Source organism: Merops nubicus, unplaced genomic scaffold, assembly GCF_000691845.1.
Source record: "Merops nubicus isolate BGI_N331 unplaced genomic scaffold, ASM69184v1 scaffold16831, whole genome shotgun sequence".
Taxonomy (NCBI): domain Eukaryota; kingdom Metazoa; phylum Chordata; class Aves; order Coraciiformes; family Meropidae; genus Merops; species Merops nubicus.
Window position 1 is genome coordinate 25,965 of NW_008589172.1, and position 11,066 is coordinate 37,030.

At 40.5% G+C, this 11,066-nt stretch overlaps 1 protein-coding gene across 1 annotated transcript in view; it reads right to left on the reverse strand.

Moving 5' to 3' along the window:
• Positions 1–11,066, reverse strand: part of LRCH3 (leucine-rich repeats and calponin homology (CH) domain containing 3) — a gene marked incomplete at its 5' end in the record, with an annotated part of 42,878 nt that overhangs the window by 920 nt on the left and 30,892 nt on the right. The window contains 2 exons of the mRNA XM_008949507.1: positions 3,760–3,884; positions 9,479–9,556. Of these exons, the coding sequence (XP_008947755.1) occupies positions 3,760–3,884; positions 9,479–9,556 (203 nt within the window). The remainder of the gene's footprint in view (positions 1–3,759; positions 3,885–9,478; positions 9,557–11,066) is intronic.

Genomic DNA, 11,066 nt, shown 5'->3' on the forward strand with positions numbered 1-11,066 from the left:
GAGGGCTAAAGGATTCTGTACAAAATTGCTGCTTCTCAGTGTCTGGGGCAGGCTAAAAATACCCCAAAGCAAAAGCTTCTGCTGTGGCTGCAGAATGTGTGTAAAAAATGCTGGCACTGTTCTATCCTGCTAAACCCTGAAAAACATAGAAAGGAATCGGGTCCATTAACTGTGACGATGGGGAAGGGGAATAAACACCTGACACAGAGGATGTGACACAAAACCAGCAGGACACAATGCTGTAATTCACGTGAGTTTTAAAACTTTATTTCAAATTACCCATGGTTTCCTTTTATATTATCAATGTGCTAGAAGTTCACACTATTGGCATAATACAGGCAATTTAAAATAAAGTATACAATATCCAGACATATTTATATGTAACAGACTCAGAAATTATGGAATGTATTTACAGACATACAGCATGGCATGAAGCTTTAAATCCTTTACTCTATTAATTACACGTTTACACTGTTTTCAGAACAATTAACAATTAGATTGCTTTGTAAAACGTCACAATATCTATACAAAAAAATCTTTTAGATGTCCAAAATCACCTTAAAAGCCCTCTGTTTCTAAAACATTTTTTCAAAGAACCATTTAAAGTCACAAAAGGGAAAAAATACCATTTGCCATCGTGTCATTACCCAGAACACCAGAGGTGTTCTCAGTGCTGTGAAAAGCCATTTGATTTATTTTCAGCAGGCTGCTGAGGTTGGGACCTTTACAAAAGCCTCTCCCTTCACAAGGGGAAGACCCAAAGCTTGTCTGTTTTGCCCCGACCACCCCAACGCTGTCAGGAGCTGCCGAATGCCCGTGCTGCTCGACCTGGAGTGTATAACCTGGGAGCCCCAAACGCTGCTCGGAGCTCAACACAGTTTGGGGAGGATGGTGACACAATGGTGTATAAACACCAGCCAGCACGAAACCCTCGGATGGATTCCTGCCACATCCTCCAACACAAATGCCCCAGAGAGGAAAGACAATTGCCTCTTTGATTTAACACACACAATAGAATTTTATATGTTTTCTTTGAAATATTCTTTTCATGGGGTACAACAAAAATTGCACATAAATACACCTAAAAATCCCGAACTATTTTGCAAAACAGAACTAAAGTTGGTTTTGGTATAATACGCTAAATAAACCTTTGGATGAAACTCCATGTTTGGATTTTTGTCCTAAATATCTGCTCAAGATTTAGCATCTGCCAGCATGAAAACACAGGATGATAAATGAACTAAAGATGAGCACGTACGCTGAAGCTGCCAGAGAACCGTTGCTGGGACACAGTGAGCACCTTTGCTCCCCAGGCACCACAGAACTGCCCATTTCTTGCAGTTCAGGCTCGACTCCCCACCCTGTTAATTCTTAAAAACTACTACCAATGAAATGTCAAACTTCCACCAACCTGAATACTGTTGAGCGTTTTTCCCCAAGTGTTGGAAGCTGGACTGGAGCAAGCAACACATCCATGCAGTTCCATGAAGGGAAAGGTTTTCTTAAAATGGGAACATTTAAATAGTCCACAAAGGGTGTGCTATTAAAAAGTTAATGTGCCCCTGTAACAATACAAGTGACCTAACGTTGAAAACTAAGATGAAGTCAGTGCCCCTCTCTTTTAAATTATGTGTGGAGACAAACATAGAAGAAACGCTTGTGGTCTGTACTGTTGGCTGTGAGTAGCAGAACCTCCCACTCCGAAAACTACAGCAGAGACTTCTGACACTTCTATGTAATCCTTCAGGAATTACCAACGTTCCTTGCAAGCAAAATGAAGTGAAACACAAGATCTGCTTCAGGTGGAGAATATGGAGCTGTTCTCTTCCTATGTGTATTGCAAGTTATTGGCTTTTTAATGCCCTGCAGGGCTCAGGGCAAGGCGCTTACCCAGCGTGAAAAGGTTTCTGCTTTGAGCTGTGCACTTCTAAATACCCTTCAGCTGTTCCCCTCCGCTTGCAACGTCATCAGCCAATGCCAATAAAAAGCAACTGGAACAATTATATGAAATAAGGGATTCAACAGTCACTGCAGTGGACCTTGAACGAAATACATGAAGAAAACCAGAGCAGAAACAAAACTGCAAATCAAAAGGGGAGAAATCCAGTCCTTGCAGTGTTCCCATGGCAGGTTTACTTCTGGAAAAATGACTTTTAGCTAGCCTGTTCCCATGTCTTCTCCTTCCTTTGTCCCCATGAAATCCTTGTGGTGTATTCTGCTTCAAACGTATCCCCAGATGGAATACCTCTGATGCCCGAAGTTGGTCTCAGACCCCATGCACCACATATTAGTAGCATAATGTTCTGGGATGCTTTAAATTGGCCAAAACCCAACAAAGGAACTACATGGGTGGAGAACTGGATTCTGAAAGGTCTTTTGGGGGAGGAAAAAAAATATTCTAACTGATCTGGTAGTGAGCTTGGCCTCGTCACTAGGACCAGAGCACACAGAGCCAGTCTGTGTTTTGCAGGCCAACTTCCCAGCAAAATGCAAAACTTGTTGGCTGCCTCTCCCATTCCTGTATATTGAATTTCCATTTTTATGTCAAGGAAAGAGAAAGGAAGTAATGGTAGTTCTGTAAAATCAGTGCATCTTTACATAAATTCCTATGATAAAAGGCCTTATTTATTAAAGCTTTGTTAAACCCAAAAAACAGAAGCTACCTTTTACAACAGGTTGCTGTTTTGGCAATATGCAGCCAACCTGTGGAAATTCAGTAATTGTGTTCTTAAAATGACAGATTCCTCATTGGCTGGGACACTCAGCAGTGTTAGCAGGTCTGTATGGGATGTCTCAGACCCTAATACACTTACTATTGATAATGGGTTTCTGAGGATTAGCATAGCAGGGGGCAATTCTTCACACTGGAGTGAAAATACTTACAGGGCTTTTGATGACATGGAGTCATCATTGGACAAAACCAGCGAGTTACCCAATGCATTTCTACTTCACCAGGAGGGGAGGTGAGAGGACACAGGAGATACCCATCCACTTACGTTGGAAAAATTTTCAGATAAAGACACGGTAAAACCCAAACAGAAAATGAACCCAGCAAGGATGCTAATGAGAATAATAAAATTTGAACAGTTCTGGTTTAGTATCTTCTACTAAGGTGTTTCTTGTGGAGAAAGCACATTTTTCCCTTGGGAAAAAAATTATTCCTTTTTTTTCCCCTTCAAATTTTAAGTCATAAGGACATGCCAACACAAGTTACAGCTGCATGAGATTCAACCCTGTTACCAAATACTGCAGGTTCAGATTGTATGTTGCAATTTTAAAAAATATATAATAGAAATAGCTGTTGTTCTTTGGAGGCAAAGAAACTCCCCATCTTTGAACCCTGCATGGAAGGAAAGAGATTTCATTCCCCACGTGCCCACTGCAGCAACATTCTTTCTTCACAAACGTATTCCCCTAGGAATTGCTTTCCAAACTCTACACCCATATCTTCAGTCTACAAGGTCAGTTTCTACAGCTGGCTCCAAGAGCCACTGGAGTTCCCTGCCCTCCTCTCAGTGAACTCTTTTTTTTTTTTTTTTTAAATAAGGGGCAAAAAATATTGATAGTAAAAATGTTGTTGGAAACTGTTGTGATCTCCAAAAAAAATGGAGAAATGAAGTAAAACATTCCTGTCAGGAATCTCGGAAACTTGTTTCCTTAGAACAGAGCTCTGTATGTTTGGATGCACTGCATGGGCAGTAAAGTCTTCACGTCCTTCTGCTTAGCCAAGGTAACCCAAAAGGTCCCGGAGGTCTTTACACAGCAGACAAGTGGTGAAGTTGCTGCTGCTTTGGGGGTGCCAGCTCCAGGAGCGCCTGGACAGTCCCAGCTACCTGTGTCAAACCCTTCTCTTCTAAAATATGTAGAGGCAAACATAATTGCTCCTGAATGGGGAACAAAACAAAGACAAAAACAAAAACAAAATGGATGAAAAACGCTCAACTGAAAAGAAAAAGAAATTAAGCAAAAGGTGACTAAAATATGAGATGTTATGGACAGCCAGCACACACACACAGGTATGAAATGAAATTTCTGCTTGAAGAACTGTGAGCTTCACTACTCAAAAGGAGGAGGCCTTGGGGTAATCCTTGTGTTTATCAGAAAATTGTGCAAATAGGAATTTAAAAAGAATTGTGGGAGTAGTGGGGAAGAGCAAATTGTCCTCTCTCTCTGCCCACACTGAAATGGCAGCAGTTTATGAAACCACAAGTAGATGAACTTAAGGAGAGGGAAAGCTTTGCTTCAACGCGATGAACCTGCAGAGAGCAGGAAAGGAACCATGGCTTCCTTCCTGAGACACAACTGCAGCAAGCTTGTTTCACTGTCAAACATGAGGAGAGACTTGCTTTAAAGCAGAGACTGAAGTGCTACTGTGTGCTACAGCAGCACTGAGCAACAGCCCTAGGAGGAAAGGTCGTACTTAAAAGCAATTCTCATCTCGTGAGACGCCTGAAGCCTTTCTGTCTGTATGTGCTGATCTCTAGCACTACAAAAATTCCTTGGAAGGCATGAAAAAGCCAAAACCCCAAGTTGTTTTATGAAAGAAAAAAAAAAAAACCATACAACTTGCTTCTATGTATGACTGAAGCAACTTTGATCATAAATGTAGAAAATGCCATTTCTCCTGTTCAAGGCAATGAGAAATCAACTGTGTAGTTATGGGCAAATATCCATCCTATGTGCTGTGTGAGTCACTATGCTTAGGTGCCCTCTGGAAGGACACCCACGTAGCAGGTTACCTCCAAAATCCATCTAAGGAATAAGAGTAATACGCAAAATGCAAAAAGAGGTTTCAAAGTGTTTATTAATAATTGTGCTATTCTCAAGACTAAAATGGATTCAAAGCCTCATCCTACATAAGTCCTTGGCACATCCTGGACATCCTTACTCCACAACAGTCAGGATACACGTCCAAGAATTCTCTGTATCTGTAGAAAATAACCAAAGCGTGCCCTTCCTACAGAGCTACAGAGATTATATTTCACGTGTTTTTTTCACAGCAACCTGCATTTCTCAACTGTTCAAACCTTTGCTGATTTTTCACGTTAAAGAAATCCTTCAGCATAGACAGTGGCAGCCAATGTTCCTCCCACAAAGCTCAGGAAGGAGAGAAAACAAATGAATCCAGACTGAAATTCTCTCAGTAAACCATATGATCAGGCTGAAATACACTTTTCTTGCAGCAAGTTTGTTATTTTGAAAAAAGTGTGCTTTTTGAGAAAATACTTGTAAACTTGAGGAAATATCCCTTATCTTTTTTCTTATGCATGTGTATAGATAAGGGAAAAAGCTTTGGAATGGCTCCATACCACAGACAGTCATGACAAACAAAATTTAAAAACTGGAAGGCACTGTTAGTGTAAAACCCCTTGCAGCTTTTATCACAGTGTTCAGTAGAAGAAGTTAAGAAACATAGGAACCGAGTTCATTTTAGTTCATACCAGTAAGCAGTGCAAAAATAGCTTATTTAAAAATAAAACAATCTCCTCCTGTCAAAGGTCCCCTCTTTCCTCAACAATGTTTTGCTTGGACAGAACACTTTGTGTGATTTGGAAAGAGGGCATCAACTCCTCTACTCGCTCCTTGGTTAAATACTGGCTTTATGTTACAAGAGCTTGTGAGATCCATGTACACAATAAACACATTTTTACTGGTAGCAACCACATTTGCCACTAAACTCCTGTGTATCTTAAACTGTGCTTCAGAGTTGTTGCCAGGTTAATGCTGGAATGCTAACACCACTTAAAGCAGGCTTACAAGCCATTTACTGTATTTTCAGATATAACAGAAAAATTTATTGAACACACATTTGGAACAGCCATTTTACTTAACACTTACCTGTCACTGGTGTCTGAGCAGAGTTCCCTGAATCAATCTACCCTCTGAGGAGACATGGTCTTTTGCACATCACATGGGGAGTGCTCTGAAGCTCTGAGGTGTCCCTGAGACATTAAAGCATTAAAGCACCAGGATGCTTTTCCTGGGGAGGGAAAAGCTTTGAAGCTTTCTGGAAAACTACCTGAGTTTTGTAAAACAGCAAAGAGTGATCGTGCAGCCAGGACTTATATTTCTGCAATTGTGTGTAACAGAGGTTTATGAAAATGACAGAGTAAGAGGAAGAAGGGAATAAAGATGGAACAAACATGGGGTGGGTTGCCCACAATCAAGTGGCAACTCAAGAAGTTGTTAAGTTTTATCCAGAGCACAGTAAAGTGCTGTGACTTGCTGTGGCATCTGATGGAATCTGTAAGATTTTTCCTTCTGTGCCAGAAAACTTCTCTCTCAAAGCTGTTAAGAGCTCGATTTCTCTGAAAATTTCCTGCCTGATCTGTTATGAAGCTCAGGTAGCTCAGGATTCACTGACACTTATTTTTAAAATCCTGACTCAAAGTAATGCACCAGAGTCTATGAATACGAGAAATCAAATCCTCTCAGAAGCCTGTTAATGGACTGAGGATAAGGAAAAAAAATAAAAAAATCAAGGTCCTGTGGACAAAACTTACCAGACCATGTCTCCTAAGACAGTGAGATCTCATCAAGAACACTGACATTGATAAAAATACTCTGCGTTCTTTAACATTTTTCATCAGATAATCCTCAAGCAATTTCCCAAAGTGGGTGCAATTCCCATTATACAGTTGGAGAAACTGAGGCACAAACTGACAATGCTGTTTTCCCAGTACTACATCACTCGTCAGCAGACTATAGCATGCATCCACACGTCCTAACCTCGGGCCCTCGCTCTAGCCCACGGGCAGCACTTCCTCCCTTGTCAAAGCATTATATCTGCTAAATATGACATAGCAAATACAAATGCAAATTATGTCACAGGTGGTCGTGTGGGTACAATGTGTTCACACATTGTACTTGTCACCTCTACCCCATCAGCATGAGAGAAAGCATTTTGTACACACAGTCTTGACAAAAACCAACGTCCTCTCCCAAGCAGTGGAGGGATGGAGGAAGTGGCAACACTACCCTTCAGCTAGAGGAAAAAGACCCAGCGATAGAACATACAGAGCGTTAGCATTAGAGTACAGTAAAACACCACAAAGCCCCAGAGCTGAATGGAAAGGGAGACAAGACTGGATTCTTCTGAATCTGTCCCCAGGGAAAGAAGAGTCTCAACTGTTCTTTTAACGCTGAGGTTTAGCTGAAGAATGTCAGAAGGGGAACAAAGATTGTCCTGTCCAGAGTGTGTGAGCAGGAAGGGAAAACAGACAGAAAAAAAAAGGTCAGTCAGTTAGCCATAGCAACATCCACGAAGCAGTCAGTCATCACACACCTCAGATACAACCTACACGCTCCAGAAGCGTTATCACAGCTGGTTAATTCTCACAAAGGGATTTGCAAGACTCCCATTGCACAAAACTCACTTAATGCAAATATTTAGTGTCTGGTGGGGTGCCTGTCACCTGTACAGCTTAAACATGTGACAGTCATCGTTGTGACACAGCAGTTTACACATGCCTTGGTGAAAACCCATTTTTCTCCAAGGCTAATGAAGAGGCTACAGGTTTCAGAAATGCTGCTGGCACTGAGCACTCACCAAAGCTAAGTCTCCAAATGTACCTTAGGTATTGAAAACAGTCAGACAAGGGGTTATTTACGTGTAACTGAAGCATGAACGCAGTACCCTGCAGAAATATCTATTACTAATTGGAGCTTAAGTGTTCTGTAACTGTTCCCACTGCATATCTTTTCCCTCCTTTTCACACAGGTAACTGCTGTAATCAGTGAAATCTAGATTCACATAGCAGTCTGTTCAATGGTTGGTTTCTTTTGATGCAAAGGCTTTAACTAGCAAAGTCCTATAGCAATAGCTGCTCCACTGTGGTGTCTGTAACTAGCATTTTCTAACAGTAGCCTTCCTCTTCAAAGGTAAGTATTTCTACATAGATCCATACTTTCTGAAAGCCTTTTATTTTTGTAATTAGAATTTAACTGAAAGGAAATACCTGCAGGCGTCTTTTCAAGACAAATCTGCTAGGCTGCCATGCCATTCCTGAATCAGGAGTCTTAGGCTCACATCTCAGGAGATATGTAATGTAGACATGTGAGAGTAATTTTAGAGTTCAGGTGGGGGTATCTGAGAAAGTATCCCCAGAGACACTCTCCCTGAACTCTTTCACAGTAAAGCAAGAAATACAAGAAAAACAGGAGGGTCCTAGACAGTAGGTGTAGCAGATGTAGCAGATTGGGTCTATAAGGGACTTTTTCTTGAGTGTCTTTTTTGTTTGTTGTCTTTTAAATGTGGGTCAGTTCAGTGATCTGCCCAGTACTGCAACCCCATAAAAATCACATCTTCGTACCTGATGGAGCTATAAACAGGGAAGCTGGGATGGAATTGAACAATTTTGCCCCAGATTAATTTATATTGTGCAGTTCTGCCAGCAGTAAAAGCCTGAAGTTTCTTAGGGTACCAAAAGAGCACAGCATCTTGAAGTAGTAACAATCACTTACAACTCCCTACCATGCTCCGATGTGATTCACCACTGGGTCATGTGAAATTGCCAGGCAGTTCAATAACTATACTATCCTCAGATCCCAATGCCTTTAAGTGCCTGCAAGTGAAGCTTCCTGAAAACACTAGAAAATACTGCATGACTGACTGGAGAATATTGCTTTTAGAAATAGCTGGGAAATGAGTCACTGGGTCTGTCTTTCCCTTTCACAATACAGAAGAGAGAAAACAGCACCTACAACAGAAACACTAATGCTTAGCAGTATAAGAAACCAAATCAATTAATGCACTAGATGAAAAATTAAGAACATGACATGTCAAAACTATTTCTACTGAGACAGCTACTGAAGAGGATGAAGTGGAAAGCACAGGACAGCATAAAAAAGGTTAACTGGACTCAAATGGACTGTTTTATATGTTCCCACCTCCTAGAATTTCCATGTTTCACAAGGGGACCGGGAATACCAGAAGATAGACTGCTACCACTGGTACATACAAAAGAATTAGGATCTATGCAAAGATAGCTACCATCAGAGAAAGGCCAAAATTCTGTGACTTGTTGGTAACACAGTGAAGATGTTAATCTAAGAAAATTATTCTGCAACAACATGAAAAGCTTTGGGATAAAAATAACACATGCAAAAACACTCAAATTTTATCCCACTATTGAGCTTGATATCTAATTGATCAAATATCTAATCTTGAGAAAATATAATTGTTCTTATAGAAATACCTTGCAGTTCTATAGGCTGACTTGAACTGCATCAGCTGTTATGAACATGAGGCACAGCACTAAGTGAATCAGACCTCTGATAAACTCTAACTGCCTTCATTCTGCTCTGGAAGACAATGCAAGGTAAGTCTGATCTGTACTGCAATACACAACTTATACCTGCACCTTCTGAACTTCTAATCATTTTGTTTTCATCAAATCTTTCAAAGAAAGTTTTATTTTCTGAAGCATTATACAAAACTGCACCTGGAATGTTGTGTTGGGATAGCAGAAATACGTACCTGAGGCACTCCAATCCTCCTGCAAGCGTCCAAGAAATTCTCCACGTTTCGTCTGCATTTTGCCATTGTAAGTTTAGGCTGCAAAGAAGTAAAGGAATACAGTGTTCTTAATTGGCAGGATTTTAAAAGATTTTTTTTTGTTTAAATAAAACTCTTAATAAATCTCTTTGCCAAAAACATACTGCACTGACATAAGCTTGTCTAATTCAAAGCAGGCTCTGTTGAAGTTCGCTTGTCTTTAGAAAAGCAGGCCCAAATTTCAAAGTTATTTTATGAAAAGCTAATTTATGAATGCTGGATTCTTTTTTTAAGATAATTCTAAGCTTCACAATATTTATATACAAAAAGTCATATAAAAGTGGCTAATCCTTTTAGTGACTATGAGACTAATTTTAGAAAGGTATTTTGAATGAAACACACATGCATGGCTTCCATGCTGTGATTTCAGAGTGATTTCATAAAATGAAGCAATCTGAAATCCAGTCTGGATTACTACAATATTTCAATCAACAAAGTTCAAAAAAAAAAAAAAAAAGGCTAGATGAAACTGGGAAATAATGGAAGAAAACTGGAACTGAAGCTTGCTGCTTCTAAGACTCTTACAGATGTGTTTGATGTAGCTGTTTGAATTGCACTCCCTGGCATTTTTTCAAGCAAGCTTTTCTCTGCCGTTGCTTTCACACCTCTGTACAGACATACCACAGCACAGGCTCTGTCTTATTTCTATTCTTGAAGCTACTCTTTTCTGGTTAAAGAGACACACGCTTCTTGCGTTGCTGGACAAGCTACCCACAGTCTGCACAGCAGCAGGTAGTGGCTTCTGGGGGTTTGATACTTTCTCACCCGTGTTGAGGCATTTGCTCTGTCCCCAAAATGCGCCCTATTTCCCCACCAAGAAAGCAGGTTAAAAGCTAGCACTGACTTTTTTCTCCCAAACGCCGAAGGGAATACAACGATGACACTGTAACTGAGGAATGACATGATGCCTCTCCTGCTCCTGGAGCTGTGCAGCTCAAGGCTGCCTCTTCTTTGGGATTTATATGACAAAGCCATGATTTAATTCCTAACACAGAATATTCAATGGCACATAAACCCAGGCCATTGAAAAGATATTCTCAATGACGCAAGCCTTCTGAATAGCAGCTGTATGCCTCTTTTCTCAACGAGTCTACCATCTCCCTAAGATGTTGGTGCGTCCAGTTCAACCATTCTCAAAATATTGAAGAGATCTGTTTGTTCATGTTAAGTCCAAGGGAGAGAAACCACAATGATACAGCAGGCAGCCCTGTAAGTGCCAGATCAAGTTCCAACCAACACACAGACTGACTCCAAAATAAGGAAAAGCAAACATAACATGCATGTTTCAACCTCCTCCCCCAGGGACAACCATCAGGTTTTTTTTTTTTTTCTCCCCTCTTTCATACAAATTAAAGGTGCATAACAAGCAATCCGCCTGCCCATGCTACTTTTAAGTAGCTGACCTTAAATATTTTCACTGAACTTTCTGATTTCCACAAGTACAGATTAGGTAAATAATCTGTAGTTATTTCACAGTTCTTGACCTTTCTCTAAGTCCGTGCTTTCCCTA